Genomic DNA, 16,166 nt, shown 5'->3' with positions numbered 1-16,166 from the left:
CATTATTCTGTCCATGAATTCGTCCGGGGCGGGAGGAGTACCGTAAGTAGGGGTCACCGCCGCCGCCGCCCCCGCACCGTCCCGCAAGCAAACCTTGGAACTTGTTTCGCTTTCATCAGGCAGGCACGTCCGTCTTCTGAAAATCCGAGACATCCACATCACAATTCCATCGTCAAGCGCAATCCTCCATCATGGATTCCGCAACCAATGCACTGCGCCATGTTTTCTTCTTCTTGAACTCGGCGCCTGCACAATCTGCATCGCCTTCAACAACCGCGCCCGCGCATTCTGTTGATGCGGCAACACGATCTGACTCGGGACATACCGCCACCATCCCCTCACAGCAGTCCAAGGGAGACGATGGTATCGGCGTCAGCGCCATCGTCCAATTCGCAGGTCGCGAGTGCAAGCTTGTCGATGACGTGCCATCAGACTCTGAAGATGGCAGTTGGCATTGCATTGACACCCCTTTGGAGTCTGACAACGGACTTCACACGGAGAGCCCTTTTGCAAAGGTACCGGGGGATCTTACCAGCAGCACTCCTGTGCAGGGTGGTTCCGCGGAGATCCGGAACACAACAGCAGCTTTTTCCATGACTGACTGCACCACTGTTGCCGAGCACGATGTCGCGCCTCGTCACACCAGTTCGCCGACTACGGATGACCCGACGGAGCAGGAATGGCTGTCCATGGCTGCTAACACAATCCTCGATAACTTCACTCAAGATGCCGAGGAGTCAAAGAATCCACCACTGAATGGAGACGATCTCACTCAGATCGATCCCAACCGCTGTGATATGAGCTCGGTGGAGTTGAATGAGCCGTCGCGCAGTAACGGTGTGGATGCCGTCGAGGTCACCAAGACCGACGCACCTTCGTCGATCAAGCTTGTTGCTCACACCACCTCTACACGTGCCGCAGAAAAAGCACCTGAGCTAAAGCAGCCCGCTTTGAACGTCATCGTGGATGGCGAAAAATCTGCCACGATTCACAGCAGCGCTTCATCACCGTCCAAGACCACACCTTTGAGYATTTCTGCAGCCGAGTTCGTCCCATTCGGACCCGCGCGCCCGCCCGTGACTGGCCCGGCCATCACTGCCACTGCTGCCGAGTTTGTTCCCACCGTGCACGGACCGGTCACAGCACCAGTGCAACACCGTCGCGAGCCCCGCCGACAGCCTGCTTCTACTGACTCTGCGGCACCCTTCTTTGAGCAGTGCCAGACGCCGGACAGAGGCGTCGGTCTATTTGCCATCAGGAACATTCCAGCGRGCACCAGGCTCATCTGCGAAGATCCACTCCTCAAGATCCCGGAGAACGACATTGCTCTAACGATCGAGGCCTACGATCAGCTACCACAGGAGAAGAAGAGAATCTTCAGGGAACTCCACGCCTTTGCCCCCAAGCATATCGATTTCGAGCAGGAGATTACTTCCAATAATGGTAACATCGCTGACAAGCAGGAGGTGGCGAGACTGGTCGAGATAATGAGCATCTTTGCCGCCAACGACTTTGTGCTTGCTGATCAATCCGCGCTGGGTGTATTTGAAACCGCCTCACGCATCAATCACTCATGTGTCCCAAACGTTCACTTCTCCAACAATGCGGAGCTCCAAGGCAAGGAGACCGTGCATGCTGCACGCGATATCGAGGCCGGCGAGGAGCTTTTGGCGAATTATCTCGGCGGTGTATCCAACTATCAGCGCACCGAGAAGCGTCAGGAATACTTGTTGAAGCACTACGGTTTCATGTGCAAGTGTGATGCCTGCTCAGGGCTGATCCCTGGATCCGACGCTCAGCGTGAGGTGAGTGCCCGACCAGCGGGCAGGTTGCGTGTTTCAAAAATGATGGCTAACTCGATTCAGGGTCTTGAATGCGTTGTCTGGGGCCTCAACAAGTTCAAATACCAAGACGGCACCACACCTGATCAAATTGGTAGCAATCCCTACTACCCGGCTTCCCGACTGGCAGCATTGGCGCAGGCCGAGGACGCCTGTAAGATTCTCATCGGGGAGCGTCTCATCACCACTGAATTGGCCAAGGCGTACCGGTTTGCTTCCGATTTTGCGCTCGGACTAGGACAGTATGAGAAGGCCCTCGGATATGCGTTCAGCGAGCTCAACATCGAGCGCAGCATCTTTGGGATGGAGGTCAACGATCTCAAGGTTCTCGGACTTGCGGCAGAACAGTGGATTGCTTTCATTCAGTATCGAATGGATGAGCACAAGATGCCCATGCCTGGACTGAAATTCTGGGTGGATTGGCCCGAGAAGAAGGCGATGTGGTATGAGCTCCGCAAGGCTCAGAAGAAGCGTGCGGCGGAGGAGGAAGAGCAAATGGCAGTCTTGGCAGCACAGCAGGAGAAGAAGGTGAAGAACAAGAAGAGATGGCTCGAGAAGAAGCGGAAGCTCAATCTACGCAAGGCTGCCGAACGCGAGGAGGCGTGCAAGGATGCAGCAGAAGGAAAGGAGCCGGATACTACACAGAAGACGCAGAACGGAGCCGAGAACAAGGAGAATCGTGTGGAGAAGGAAGCGTGGGACGACGCTTCTGCTTGAGTGATGGCGTGGCAGCTCTCGGAATATCGGGATGCGCATGATGGCGTTTGACGGCAGGCAATCGGATTGGCGCGGTGTTTCAATGGGGTTTGTTTCATTCGGAGGATGCGTGAGCTCGAGATTTGATTTTGATGAGGCTACCATAAGAGGAGTCTCTCTCTGTGGGTGCTCGAATCTGTATCAGCAGACGCTCGTTGTTTTGCAGAGAATGATGCTAGACTGAATAGACTAAAAATGTGGATTCTCTTTCGGGAAGCTTGCACTGATACTTTCAATGTCCTGACCGTATTCCTCCCACCTGCATAGCAACAAGTCCGTGAGACTGAGCACGGTTTCACGGTTCTGTAAGTAAAGAAGATACAGCCCAACTCAGTCATCTATAAGGTATTGACAAGGAGTGGAAAAGGGGGGCAGGGTCAAGAGTTGGATGGAGTAAGGCGTCGTAATCGACGCGTAATGTTAGCGTAACAACCAAATACATAATTGTAATAAGGTTACCGAAAACCTGTTCCACCACATCCCTCTGCTCCTTCGATAGATTCCCATCAACTCTGTGCCACCCATCGTTCTGTTCTCTTCACACAATGTGATCATTACTCGGGTGTGCTCAGCAAAGCACACCATCTATCGCTACCGTCCCTCGGCATAGCGCACTACCTAGACTTTGCCGAAGTAGCCGAAATGGTGTTTCGCTTCATCTTTCCGCGATCTGCTTTGAAATCCACCGGGCAGGGCAGTCACCGAAAAACATTCGTCCACTCTCGGACTTCAAGGTTTCAGTTTCTACACACACACTTCCTCGAAAAAGATACCCATTCCCCAATTCATTCAAACTCTACCCAGAAAAGCAATCATGTCTCCGAGCACTTACAACACCCCAGTCACGGGGATACCTTACTTCCACCCCCAACATAACACGTCCCCCGGAACCCCTTTCAAGCCCTCTGCATCCGATCCCGTACTCTTTCAGCCCCTTCAGATTCGCGGAGTGACCCTCAAGAATCGTATCCTTGTAGCTCCCATGTGTCAATACTCCACCTCGGAGTCCGGCCCTCAAATCGGAGCTCTCACACCATATCATATCGCCACCCTAGGCCACTATGCTCTCAAAGGCTCCTCCTTGATTTTTATCGAAGCGACTGGGGTCCAACCCAACGGCCGCATTTCCCCAAACTGCCCTGGCTTGTGGAGCGACGCACAAATCGACGGCGTCAAAGCTGTAGCGAATTTCTGCCATGCTCAAGGTGCTCTTTGCGGAATGCAACTTGCGCATGCAGGGAGAAAGGCTAGTACTGTTGCACCGTTCATTGCGGCACAGAGCAGACTTGCGAGTAAGCGGGCGGGGAAGGATGTTGGAGGATGGCCGGAGGACGTTGTAGGACCTTCGGGTGGTGAGGATTTCGTATGGGATCTGAAGCGGGAGGATGATCCTAGTAGAGGGTACTATGCTCCGAGAGAATTGAGTGGCGAGGAGATTCAGCAGCTTGTGAAGGATTGGGCGGATGCGGCTGTGAGAGCAGTGAGGGCTGGAGTGGATGTCATTGAAATCCATGGAGCGCATGGAGTGAGCTTACCTGTCAATCATCGGAGAATGTGTACTAACAGATATCTCGCAGTATCTGATCCATCAGTTTCTCTCACCGCTCACCAACCGTCGGACGGATGCATACGGCGGCTCATTTGAAAACCGCACTCGGCTTCTGATGGAAATCACTCAAGCAATCCGCGCCGTGATTCCCGCAAGTATGCCTCTATTCCTCCGCCTTTCCTCCACAGAATGGATGGAAGATTCTGCCCTCAATCAGAAGTACGGTAGCTGGGACGTTGAGAGTACGATTCAAATCTCCAAGATCGTGGCAGACCTTGGAGTCGACCTGTTGGATGTCAGCTCAGGAGGCAATCACCCAGAGCAGAAGATTAACATGTTCAACTCAAAGGACTATCAAATCAAAATCGCCGCGAGAATTCGCAAGGAAGTCAAGGCTGCTGGGAAGGAATTGCTGATTGGTGCTGTGGGACTGATTACAGAGGCCGAACAGGCGAGGGACATTGTTCAAGAAGAGGCAGTGGTTGCTAAAGAGATGACCGAGGGGAAGGAGGCCATGGCAGATGTTATTTTGGTGGCGAGGCAATTCAGTAAGTTCCACCAACGACATCTTGTGGAAGCGTATGTATGTTCGGGCTGACTTGTGATCTTTAGTGAGAGAACCGGAGTGGGTGTTGAAGGTTGCGTGGCAATTGGGAGTGGATATTGCATGGCCTTCGCAGTTCCTGAGAGTGAGGTTTCCGAAGTTGTAGAGTTGACCGGAAGGCATCAAGATAGAATTGTAGAGAGGGGACACGGAACGACATGGTCCGTTTCCCATACCATCCGGGATACAAGGCCCATCATGGTTGATAGTCCTTCTGTGGGCCCGACGTGCCTCCCTGATCGAGGCTAGCACATGATAGTGACGTAAGCCAACATTTTTTTTCTCTTCTCTCCACGTGGCGTTCGCCTCGAACGAACCATGAGATATTCAGATATGTAAGTGAAACAAACGCGCATATGCAGAACCGCTGATCGATAGATGCTTGGCAATATCTTCTTCGAGAAAAAAATATCACGGCGATGAATCTCGGAGGCTGGGATTGACGGGCGAATATTCAAACTTTGAAAACTGGGTTAAATTTCTTTCCATCGTAGGCCWACCCTCGACTCTGTTAACAACCCCAATCAATCATTCAATCAATCAACAAACTCTTCCCCCAAAAACGTGATTGTCAACGACATCCCAAACCGGCGGGTACCATTACTGCACAACGAAAGTCTCCGTGAATCGGGCGGGACTCAAAGATACAAACATGTGCGGCATAACCGCCTGGCTCGCTCTGGACGACGACAACAACAACCGTCTTGGCAGGGATGTCGATGTCGAGAAGAAACAACATCGGGCCAAGCTCGCCGCTCAATTGGACTCCAGTGTTGAAGCGATGAGACATCGCGGGCCAGACGCAAAGGGCATATGGGTCTCCCCCGACGGCACCGCTGGACTGGGCCATGTACGACTTTCGACCCGAGATCTGAGCTGTGCAGGTAATCAACCCCTGCACAGTGGGTCCGCGGAGGAAGAAGATGGTATTCACGTTGTGGTTAATGGAGAACTGTACTATGATTCTCAGCTTCGAGAGGACCTCGAGAAGGACTATACCTTTCGATCGGCTTCGGATTCGGAAATGGTGATCGCATTGTATAAACGCCACGGAACCTTTTTCGTGGAGCAGCTTCGGGGGGAATTCTCCTTGGTGTTGTTTGATGCCAAAGAGAAGAGGCTTGTGGTGGCGCGGGATAGGTTTGGGGTCAAGCCATTGCATTATGGGGTCTTCGATGGAAAGCTTCTGATTGCGACGCAATGCAAAGGCGTTGTGGAGTTGCTGGAGAACAGGGACTCGTTGCGTTGGGATGTGACGTGTCTCGGCCAGGGAGGCGGACATTATGGAAATCGAACCCTCTTCCACGGGATCAGRAAGTTTCCTGCCGGACATGTTCTGGTTCTTCGGCAGGGACAGGGCGAGCAGTTGAAGTTTGAACCGTATTGGCGCACAACGTATCCCATCAACAGTGGAGGTATGGACGATCGACCCGTTGAAGGGTTGATTCAGGAGCTTCGAAGTATACTACTAGAAGCGGTTCGACTTCGATTGGAATCCACGGATGTTCCGGTGGGGATTCTCTTGAGTGGAGGAGTTGATAGTAGTGCCGTGGCTGGTATGGTTGCCGAACTGAGCTTGCGGCAATCAGGATCCAAGCACGGCTCTGAGCTGCAATTACCAGTATGCTTCACAATTGGCTTTCCAGACGACGATAACGTGGACGRATCGGCTGTTGCTTGTAGAACGGCAGAATATATTGGCCTTCCGATTGAGAAGGTTGTCGTCGATGAGCAGATCCTAGTGGACGAATTCGATGAGGCGTGTTGGCTCGGGGAGGCGCTGATGTGGGACTTGCAGCACATTGCCAAAAAGGCCTTGAGCAGACAAATATCCAAGCGGGGCCTAAAGGTAGTCCTGAATGGCGATGGTGGCGATGAATTGTTTGGAGGGTACCCTTTTTACGCTGCGGACCGTCTTTTGGCAGACGACGAGCACCGTCCTGCGAGTCTCCAGGGTACGGACACTGCTCAACGGGAGCAGATAAGGGCGGAAAAGGCTGGACATCTCGAATGGTTCGGTATCAGAGAGACCAAGACTGAGCAGGAGGATGAGTTCGCCGAGAAGTTGGGACTTCCACCTGGATTCTGCAACATGGCCGTATCGAGACATGACGAATGGTTGTTGAAAGAGGTTCGTATGAGGAGCAGTCCTTACCAGGCCATACACGAACTTTACACCGACGAGGAAATCCAAGCAATGGCAAAGTGCCATCCTATGAACCGTGGGATGCTTGCATGGATCAAGACCATCTTGCCAAATATGGTGATTGCTGCCATTAGCGACGGTGCCGAGATGGCTCATGGGGTGGAGTCCCGTCCACCATTCCTGGATCATGTTGTGGCTGAATTCGCGCATACACTCTCAGCAGATATGCTGGTTCACCTCCAAGCCGGGGAGGCGCCGGTCGAAAAGTGGCTCTTTCGAGAAGCCGTTAAGCCATTCGTCACCGAGGAGGTGTATACAAAGCGCAAGCAAGCATTTGCAGCGCCCTTCAAATGGGAAGTGGGTGGATCTTTGTATCACAAGCTCTCCTCGCTCGTAACTCGCGACAACATCGAGAAGCTAGGATTTGCTGATTGGGATGTGTGTCAAGACATCGTGGATCGAGCATTCCACGGCAAGGATCAGATCCTGTTTAGAAAGGTCATCTGGCTGGCTCAGATCATCTCCATTGGACTCCAGTTTGGAGTCCAGACTTGGCAACCATGTGGGCAAGATTAGTGTCTTTATGAGCCCTTGATAGATGGCTTGTACGATAGAGTCCTCCTCCAAGAAGGAGGATGTCTTTGATCTTTGTCTTCACTTCTTCTCATCATTCGCCATAGAGGCCAATCAGCAGAGCTATCCTGGTCGAGAGGTTCTTGTACGAACAGGTTGCAGTGTTGGATCATTGCCAGAGATGTTTCCGGGGGCGGAAGTGATTGGACTCTAGAGGGTGCCATGGGGATCTTAGGACAAGACTCAGGTGACTTTGTGCCCTTTCAAGCACATATGTGGTATGGATGTGATATGAATCAAGTCTGGAGTCTAGAGCRGGGTGATGACGACCAGGCTTGCCATTGATCATGTTGATCGTTGATGCTCACCTCACCAACCATGAACGCCCTACCATTCCGCTGAAATGGGTTGCTTTAACGTTGAGAATGTGCAGACGCCTCTCATCAACTTCTGCTTCAATATATTGATGAGCAGATGCAACAAGGTGAATGTTGTTCGGATGATGGTTCCAAGCACGTGCCACTAGGCATTCATAGCTCCGGCGGGAATGTTGCATCGTCATCAACCTCGAAGCTCGATCTCCAACTCACTTCCAACATCCATTCCCTCTCCAACACCACCCATTCTCTACTTCTTCAACTCTTGCCGCCAAGATGGTGTTGGAGGACGCCTCCACCCCCGATTCGGCCTTTTCTTCTCCACCCCCTCCGTCGTCCGACATGGACCGCTACGATGGCSATCAATCCCCCACCTTCCTCTCCACCCGCTCGCCCTCGGCCTGGCCCGTTACACGACCCAATGGACTTCCTCCCCTGTATATCAACTTTTCCAACCTTCCAATGCCGTGGTTTCCCATGGGGCAAGGGCAGTCCGATGCAATAGCCCAGAAGCAAATGGGCGAGACGGTGCAGAAAGCCAGCGACGATTACTACAAGGTCGTCGGTCGTCCCTTTGAGCAAGCCGAAGGCGATGCTCTGGTCTATCACCTCGCCAAAGCCCTCCGTCTAGCATCATTTGGTCCTCCCTTGGGAATATTGACAGCAGGTCTGATTGCGTACAGACCACAAGCACGGCAGAGTTATCGCTTTCCGGGCTGGACACCGGGAGAAAAGTTCAATCCGGACAAATTCTTCATGCTAAAGGGACGATTTGCTAGGGCCGCGTGGCAGGTGTTGCGATTCAATGCATACGGCGCCTTGGGCCTGTTCGCCGGCGAGATTCTGATGGGGAGCTATGCGATGACTGTGGCGAATGTCGGACGCTTGCAGGATCCTAGGCTGAAGGATGTCAACGAAACGTTGAAGAAGATGTCCCAGGAGAGAGCGGCGCAAAAGGGACTGCCGATTGAGGACCGCACAGAGGGGAGAAGAGGACAGGAGAGCTTTGAGATGGCGAGGCAGAGGACAAGGGCGCAAAGCTCAGGCACGAGAACAACCAATACTGGCGACGACATGTCACCCACTGGTGGTTCGTTCAAGGAGGACTTTGAAGCCTCCCAAGGAGACATGGGCATGTTGAGCGATTCTCAGATTCAGCAATTGCAACAGCAGGAGCAGAGGAGTGAAGAGGCTGCATACAAGGCTTCATCAGCACAAGCGGCATTGCCACAGACTGCCTCACGGCCGTCGAATACTAMACAAACACAATCTCAGCCAGCAACAAGCAACAGCGGAAGTGCATGGGAGAGGTTGCGACAGCAGCAGACCGGCCAATCCACACAACAACAACAACAACAATCACCTTCGCGAGGGGTTCAAAGACAACCCAACGACGACGATGACGCTTTTGGCTTCGGTGGTGGTAGCAATATGTCCCCTCAAGACCGAAGTAGGGCGAGTTTTCAGTCAGGGCAGAATACGTCACCATCAAGATCCGACGCACAGCGAGAGTTTGACGCCCAGCTGGATCGGGAGCGTCAAGGCGAGAACTTAAATGATAAGAGCAGCAATAGTAGGTGGTGAACGCAAATACTTCAGCAATATCGAAGCAACTGTCTCCTACTTCTACAGTGTACGCAGAGCATCGACCATCAGCGCCGGATTGGGGTGAGAAGTCGGGCAGTGAGCCACCTGAGCAGCACACGTACTATAGGGAGATCAGCATTGACTTGAGGAGATCGAGGACAAGGGGTGGTGTATAACGAACCTCTTCAGGCTTAAGGCTTGAGCAGAGGTTGGCTCTGTTGTAGCCGTCCATCGCTGATCGTGAGATGCCGCAGCGTTGAGCCACGGAAAAGCAACCATCACCAGGTTGAACTCGACGAATTAGTCTTTGGACCGTGGAGAAGAACATCCAAAGAGGATGCATACCTTGAGTGCATTGGCAAGTGTCTATGCGTTTTACAGACGATCTCGTGCCAAGTCTAGCACTGTCTTCTGAGGTTGTCTCGGTATTGGGTGTAACAGATACCCCAGTCCTCGAAACGATGTTGACACTAGCACGCTCGGAGACTACAGGCGTACCCGCAGTGATACACTCAGCGCCATTCCAACTTCGCAATGCGTCTTGCACAGCAGCAACGTCGCCGACATTGTTTATGAAGACTCCGAAGAACTGTGGGCTGATTGTCTCGTTGCCAGAGCCACAGGCCTGCGTGAGTATTTGCTGTGATAGTATACCTTGGCCGGGGAATACAAAGATTTAAGAAACGGCGGACTTGGAAACCTTTGAATCGACTTGCGATCCCGAGTAGAGACCTGCGACCGTTCGGCCAGATCGAGAAAAGAGCAGTGTAGTCCCTTTGGACGCCATTCTAGAGAAACGCTCTTAAGCTATTAAGTCCATATTATGCATCTCTAACATCGCCAGAGATCTCGGAGCGAGATGTACTTGTTACAACATTATTAGAACGGGAAGCCGTTTGATTAAACGAAAGTTGTTGTCTTTTTAAGATGCGATTGTCGATGGCCGTCTCTTCTCGAACAGATCCACCCGAAGCAGTACACGCACGGAAGTACACATTCGTATCCGGATCATCAACCTCATTGTTGACGTTTAGCCGGAACAGTGTGATTCCGTCGCAGCTGTCAAGCTTATCAAGATCATAGTAGTAGGTCCAAGATGAAGAAGGATTCTCAAAGTCGCATTGTGCCGGACACTGCGATATCGAGGAGTCGAATTGTTGTGCTGTTACGGGATGAGTATGGTCGATATCAAGGCTATCAGTCAATTGCCATGTACCATGTTGATACCAAGATGCAGGGTCGAGGGCAGGATGTAACAAAGATGGTGGGGGCAGAAGAGCAATAAGGGGCTTACGGCGAAGACACTGTCTCTGATCCTACCCTGGGGATTCTATCATCGGCAACACACAAAGACGTAGGTGATCTCTCCCAAGCGGACGGCTCGCCATCATTTTCCATCAACGACATGGCAAGACGGCCCAATGTGCCAAGCTCGCGAGAGGGTGCAGGACCAACTTGTGCACGCCAGAATCCTTCAGAGGAGACCCATGTAACGCCACCTGCGCGTGGATGATTCAAAGTTCAGGATTGAGTCGGACATCCATACCTTCACAGGTCGTAAATCAAAAGATGAGCGCCAAGTACAGAGTTCAATACTGCTGGGCGTGTTGGAACTTGGATGTTGTTTTTAAGTTGCCAGCCCCGGGTACGCTTGTCCTGATTAAGCCTAGCGCAGCACAACGTTGCATAAAAAAAGACTTTCTGTGAGTCTCAAAGGACACCTCCAGTCCAGCACATTCGACAGGACCAGAAGCATCCTAGGAAAGTACCACCTTATAGACGATAAGAATAGGATGAAACATTTTACCGCTCGTTGTCGCTCAATCGAGGCATTCTCGGCCTGTGGTTGGCTCGCAGAAGACTCGGCTCAGCCACCAACCTAGACGTCGCAATAGACGCCCATGAGGCACAGCACTAACTTCTGCAGACATCATTTTGCTCTCGGCTCTACGATTGTCTATATATATAGTCCATCGCCCGTGAAGGTAACGCAGGATTGTATGCCATTCTTGACACTGTCTACTATTCCAGAAACATTCACCTGAAGATCGTCACTTTTCTCAGCAACATCTCTCCATGGCTTCGTCCGTGATGGCCACGTTCTATTTCTTGCTCGCACTGCTGAGCATTGCCATAAGTGCTACATTACCAGTCACAAATATGGCCCATGGCATTGCCGAACGAGCGACTTGGGGCGACTCGTGAGCTTCCTACTTCCTTGTCGTGTTTTCATTCTAACATGACAAGTCATCCACCTGCAAAGGCCCGAGAGATGGAGTACCATTCAGAACTTCGACGACAGAACAGTCCTCATCGACTGGTATACCCCGGAGAACGCACTGGAAGCACGCTCAACGAGCTCTACGCCGATTTGATGCAATCAACCGTGGAGGGAAAGAACAAGGCTACTCTTCCACTTGAAGATGACAACAATGCCGTCCACGACATTGCTGTACATGGGCCAGTGGCAGATGTTAAGCTACCTAGTCGGCGGCGCCGCAATTCAAAGTCTGCTCCGCGTAAAAGGAACGAGGATATGGCTGGGATGACGCTCAATGAGCAATATGCTGCGATGATCCAAGCGGCCATGGAAGAAATGGATCAGTTGGAAATGGATCCTGATAACGCCAGTGAGGAGCTTCAAGAAGAGATCCGCAGGTTTCGGGCGGAGTTTCAGGAGGTGATGGAATGAGACCTGACTGTGGAGTTGTCTGGTCATCCTCAGTAAGGTCGTACGGAGACACACAAGATATCTTTAGAGAGGGAAAAGGAGTGTGAGAAGTAGATTTGAGGTGACAGTTGTGGAATCTTTTGACGGTGGCAGCGAGTAGTATGAATATATAGACATCTTAAGTAACAATCTTTTTGAGTCCGTTTGTGCAACATCATTCGTCTCTCTCTCTCTCTCTTTATAGCCTCCACGATTGATCTGTTCTCAAGTCATCACCAAGATTAGCACATTCTTGTTGGTCGGAAATGTCGATATCATCTCTGTGCATGGAATTGTGCAAAGCAATTCACGACCAATCATCTATTACAAATCTATACTCCTAGCACATGTATACCGTCCGTTCGACCCGCTATCATTACGAGATCTAATTTATCATTCACTCCCAAACCCTTCCCAAAGCTGCTCTCTCCGTACGTCCAACGCTCGTTGGTTCGACAGAACACCACTGACCAGCAGAGTGTTCGTCAAGTATACAACCTCATTCACCTAGTAGCTTTCTTCCATGTCACTCTGCGTCTTGCTCGAGCGAGTGAATGAACTCTCCAGAGCCATCGTGCTCAAGGGTAAACCGCATATGTAATCGCGATATCTTGCGGTGATACATCCCTTGCCTTTCGATCCTTACTCTTAATCACCGTCATACCCATACCGATCTCCGAAGTAAAGTCATGACAACCCCATTCTCCCGTGAAAATCTAGAGTTTCCAGTCAGTGGAATGTCGCTCTCCAAAGATCCTTGTCAAAAACCACACTGACCAGGTTACCCTTTGGGTCACCACATGGTGGCGCAACACTTGCGTTGTCTTTTTTCCCCTGTATTGAGATAATTTTGGCTCCTTTCAGGCTTCGCTGGCTTTGAGTTGTGACGAATGCGAGAGCCGCCATTTGCTCGCCGCAGTTGGCGCCGGTCCGATGACCTGGATTGACACCCTACAGAGGCATTAGTTCCATATATGATGATAAAGACGCTTGTTAAGAGTTGAAGAAGGCTTGGGACCTTCCAGCAAACGCAGGTGTGTAGTAGCTCTGTGCTACAGGAGAACTGGCTGCTCACCTCTTCTGTAAATTTGGCCAATTGGCACCTTGTCAAAGCTCTCTGCACCTCGGTGATTTCAAGCTTTGGATTCAAGTCCGTATAGCGGCTCTTATTGGGGTCTGTCTCCCCATTAAGCAGATATAGAAACGGGCCGCCCTTGAGAGAAGAGGAGATGTAAGCCGTGTTATCGACCACGAGGGTACTGGTAACAAAGGGCTGCTTCTTGTTGAGTCTGAGTCCGTTGTACGGCTCTTCTCGAATCTTCGCGCGAAGATTCTTCCTGCATGTCGGCATGTGCTGTAAAAGCGAGGTCGACGATTTCTTCATCTGTCCAGGTACTCAGGCCTTCGATCGTCGCGATGCTGCCCAGAACGACGGAATGGCTCTCACCCACGGCGAGTGCATTGTTGAGCTTTATACCTATACCGACATGTTAGCAAGTGGTGCAAGTTGTGTCGAATTTGTGGCATGTCTTCGCATATTCAACATTGGATTGGTAAAAACCAAAGCTGTGTGGACCGCTGAACAGGAGTTTCGGACCCTTTTCTCGCCAAACAAATGGGATGTTGTGCAGAGAGAGTTCAGCAACCGTTGCGAAAGAGACATACCAAGCAGTCCTCTTTGTATGGCAAGTGTTGTTGTTGTTGCTGCCTGCAGCAATAGTGTAGTAAAGCAAAGCGTATACATGATCGTTCAAGGCTTTTGGTAACGATGCCAGCGGGTTGCATGGTATTGATATGTACCGTCTTGATAGCAGTTCAATGACCTCGATAGTGGTCAACTGCGGCGACGCTCTGCAACCGCCGTGCCCACGAATAGGTCCTGGCGGCTAGATGCATGTTGAATCCACAAAATATCCGGAACAGTCTTTGGGAGGCTATTGCTTTAGCAGCGTGAGCGAAGTGTGATGTTGGGGCCATCTTATTGTGAGCTGCAAGAGTGAGTGTCTGGCTTATGAATCTGGAAAGCATGCTGAATCTTGTCGAAAAGCTATCGATTCTCAACGAACTACTACGCAGAAGTTCCTCCACGACTCGAGCGAGGCCAGTTCATGGAAGATGGGGGATTGTGGCGTAGCGCTTAGCCCTCTACCTCGACAGAACTCATGCAGATCTGTAGGGGGCAATGAGCGTCTAGGATATCGATATCGGCCCATTGCTTTAAAAGCCTCAATGCTTCAAGAATAGAATAGAATATTCGGCATAAACTATCTTTTGCAGAGGGAACAACGATCAGGCTAACAAACAGCCTTGGCATGCTCGTGATTGGCGCACTAAGCGCAATTGGGTCCACCCGACTCTTCCACCAATGAATGTTATAATTTCTGTTGTCGCCCCTGTGCCGCAGACATTGACTCCATCTCCATCGGGCTTGTTCTTATCATGCCTGGCGTCTAATACTGGATGCGGGTACATCAGCAATCGAGGTGAGCCTTCATAAATCCGTCACATTGCTAACTTTTCGGATGCGAGCATTCATTCCATCATTGAACATTCATTTCAATTTCAATTTCACCTTCTTTCGTCTCTCCCACTGCATATTACTACATCTTCTACACTTCCTCTCTTCCGATTCTCGGCACCTATTCTGCTATGCATAGTCCCAGGGCTGTCATCACTCTCTTTGTTCTTGCCGGCTGTGCTGCTGCCCAGATCGTAGATGATCCATAMGATCTGTCGCACCTTGTCAAAGGAGCAGCTATTGGAGACTCGTAAGTCAATCCCCGCTATGCTATTCTCAGGTTCTGACGTTTTTCGAGCTATGCCGCTGGTATAGGCGCCGGTAAAGAGGTCAATTTCGCGTGCTCCAGATACGACGGGTCTTATTCAAATCTGGTTGCCTTGCAGTTGGGAGTCGATCCCAGCGTTGCTCGTTTCACCTACACTGCGTGTAGTGGGGGCAGTCATCAAAGGCATTAATGATCAAGCAAAAGCTTTGTCTTCCGATCAGCAATATGTCATCGTTTCTGCAGTAAGATGGAGCAGGCGAATTGGAAAGAGTGTCACTGATTTCAACAGGGCGGAAACGATGCGGATTTGGTGGGAATACTGAATGCGTGCGTGTACTCATTCTATGGCGGCTTTTCTCATCCAGACTGTGATAAAGAGCTTCAAAAGTCAAAGGACGTGATAAAGCGTGACATGGCCTCGAAAGTGGACGCGCTCATCAACACCGTCAAGTCCAAGCTTGCGGCGGGCGGGAACATGTGAGTCGCAACATTTCGCGAGGCAAGCTTCTGGTACTGACACATCGCCTAGCTACTACGTCGGGTATGCCAAGTTCTTCGACGATACAGACAGTACCTGCGACAAGGTATCGTGGCATCTTTGGTGGAATTATTTCTACAGAGAGTATCTCACACAAGCTCGCCGCAAGGCCATGAACGAAGTCGTTGACATCATGAACGATGCACTGCGAGCCGCCGTGCAACGAGGCGGGCCTCAGGTTCACTTCGTGGACTTTGATCGATATGTCGGCATCGTAGGCGGCAGATTCTGCGAACCTGGTCAAGACGAAAGCAAGAAACGTGGAGCCAATCGACGAGATCTGTTCTTTTACCAGATGCATACGGTTGATCAGCCCTGGATACCTCACGATGAACTGAGACGTCGAGACGATAAACCATCAACACCCGAATCCGGGAGCCCCTTGAACGAGCTGTACGGCGCCTTGATCCAAGCGACCATTGACGAAAATCCCCTGGTGGCTCTCGAGGACGACAATGCATCTAATGATCTCCAAGCTGAAGTCGATGAATTAGAACCTCGGAGTGAACCTCTGCGGCGCGATTCAACGACCGAGCAACAGCGCGACATTTCCTCATCATACGGCTCTATCCAAGTTCGGAAGGATGGCATGGCAAATCCATCGTGGAACAAGACCATTGGTCTCCAAAACTTCCCAACCGCCACGGCTCCCGCTTCGCCCCCGAGGAACCAACAGTCGCATGTATCACAATGATGGCA

At 51.3% G+C, this 16,166-nt stretch overlaps 7 protein-coding genes; 6 read left to right on the top strand and 1 right to left on the bottom strand.

Annotated features, from left to right (window-relative positions):
• Positions 1 to 191: 191 nt before the first annotated feature.
• On the top strand, positions 192 to 2,558 carry RCC_10918 (uncharacterized protein; the record flags this gene model as incomplete). XM_023776144.1 has 2 exons in its annotated part: positions 192 to 1,805; positions 1,866 to 2,558. The coding sequence occupies 2 exons, from the start codon at positions 192 to 194 to the stop codon at positions 2,556 to 2,558; spliced, it is 2,307 nt and encodes a 768-aa protein (XP_023631912.1).
• An 853-nt stretch (positions 2,559 to 3,411) lies between these two features.
• RCC_10917 (probable NADH:flavin oxidoreductase/12-oxophytodienoate reductase) lies at positions 3,412 to 4,856 on the top strand (the record flags this gene model as incomplete). XM_023776143.1 has 3 exons in its annotated part: positions 3,412 to 4,122; positions 4,175 to 4,694; positions 4,759 to 4,856. The coding sequence occupies 3 exons, from the start codon at positions 3,412 to 3,414 to the stop codon at positions 4,854 to 4,856; spliced, it is 1,329 nt and encodes a 442-aa protein (XP_023631911.1).
• Positions 4,857 to 5,402: 546 nt separating this feature from the next.
• Positions 5,403 to 7,472, top strand: RCC_10916 (related to ASN2-asparagine synthetase; the record flags this gene model as incomplete). The annotated part of the gene is made up of 1 exon (XM_023776142.1): positions 5,403 to 7,472. One exon carries the CDS (start codon positions 5,403 to 5,405, stop codon positions 7,470 to 7,472), a length of 2,070 nt encoding a protein of 689 aa, XP_023631910.1.
• Positions 7,473 to 8,122: 650 nt separating this feature from the next.
• RCC_10915 (uncharacterized protein) lies at positions 8,123 to 9,430 on the top strand (the record flags this gene model as incomplete). The annotated part of the gene is made up of 1 exon (XM_023776141.1): positions 8,123 to 9,430. The coding sequence occupies one exon, from the start codon at positions 8,123 to 8,125 to the stop codon at positions 9,428 to 9,430; it is 1,308 nt and encodes a 435-aa protein (XP_023631909.1).
• A 2,242-nt stretch (positions 9,431 to 11,672) lies between these two features.
• Positions 11,673 to 12,125, top strand: RCC_10914 (uncharacterized protein; the record flags this gene model as incomplete). The annotated part of the gene is made up of 1 exon (XM_023776140.1): positions 11,673 to 12,125. The coding sequence occupies one exon, from the start codon at positions 11,673 to 11,675 to the stop codon at positions 12,123 to 12,125; it is 453 nt and encodes a 150-aa protein (XP_023631908.1).
• Positions 12,126 to 12,721: 596 nt separating this feature from the next.
• Positions 12,722 to 13,494, bottom strand: RCC_10913 (uncharacterized protein; the record flags this gene model as incomplete). XM_023776139.1 has 3 exons in its annotated part: positions 12,722 to 12,859; positions 12,921 to 13,094; positions 13,219 to 13,494. 3 exons carry the CDS (start codon positions 13,492 to 13,494, stop codon positions 12,722 to 12,724), a joined length of 588 nt encoding a protein of 195 aa, XP_023631907.1.
• A 1,847-nt stretch (positions 13,495 to 15,341) lies between these two features.
• On the top strand, positions 15,342 to 16,161 carry RCC_10912 (uncharacterized protein; the record flags this gene model as incomplete). XM_023776138.1 has 2 exons in its annotated part: positions 15,342 to 15,406; positions 15,459 to 16,161. The coding sequence occupies 2 exons, from the start codon at positions 15,342 to 15,344 to the stop codon at positions 16,159 to 16,161; spliced, it is 768 nt and encodes a 255-aa protein (XP_023631906.1).
• Positions 16,162 to 16,166: the final 5 nt, after the last annotated feature.

Source organism: Ramularia collo-cygni (genome assembly GCF_900074925.1).
Source record: "Ramularia collo-cygni strain URUG2 genome assembly, contig: RCC_scaffold25, whole genome shotgun sequence".
Classification (NCBI taxonomy): domain Eukaryota; kingdom Fungi; phylum Ascomycota; class Dothideomycetes; order Mycosphaerellales; family Mycosphaerellaceae; genus Ramularia; species Ramularia collo-cygni.
This window is presented reverse-complemented; position numbering and strand designations above follow the sequence as displayed.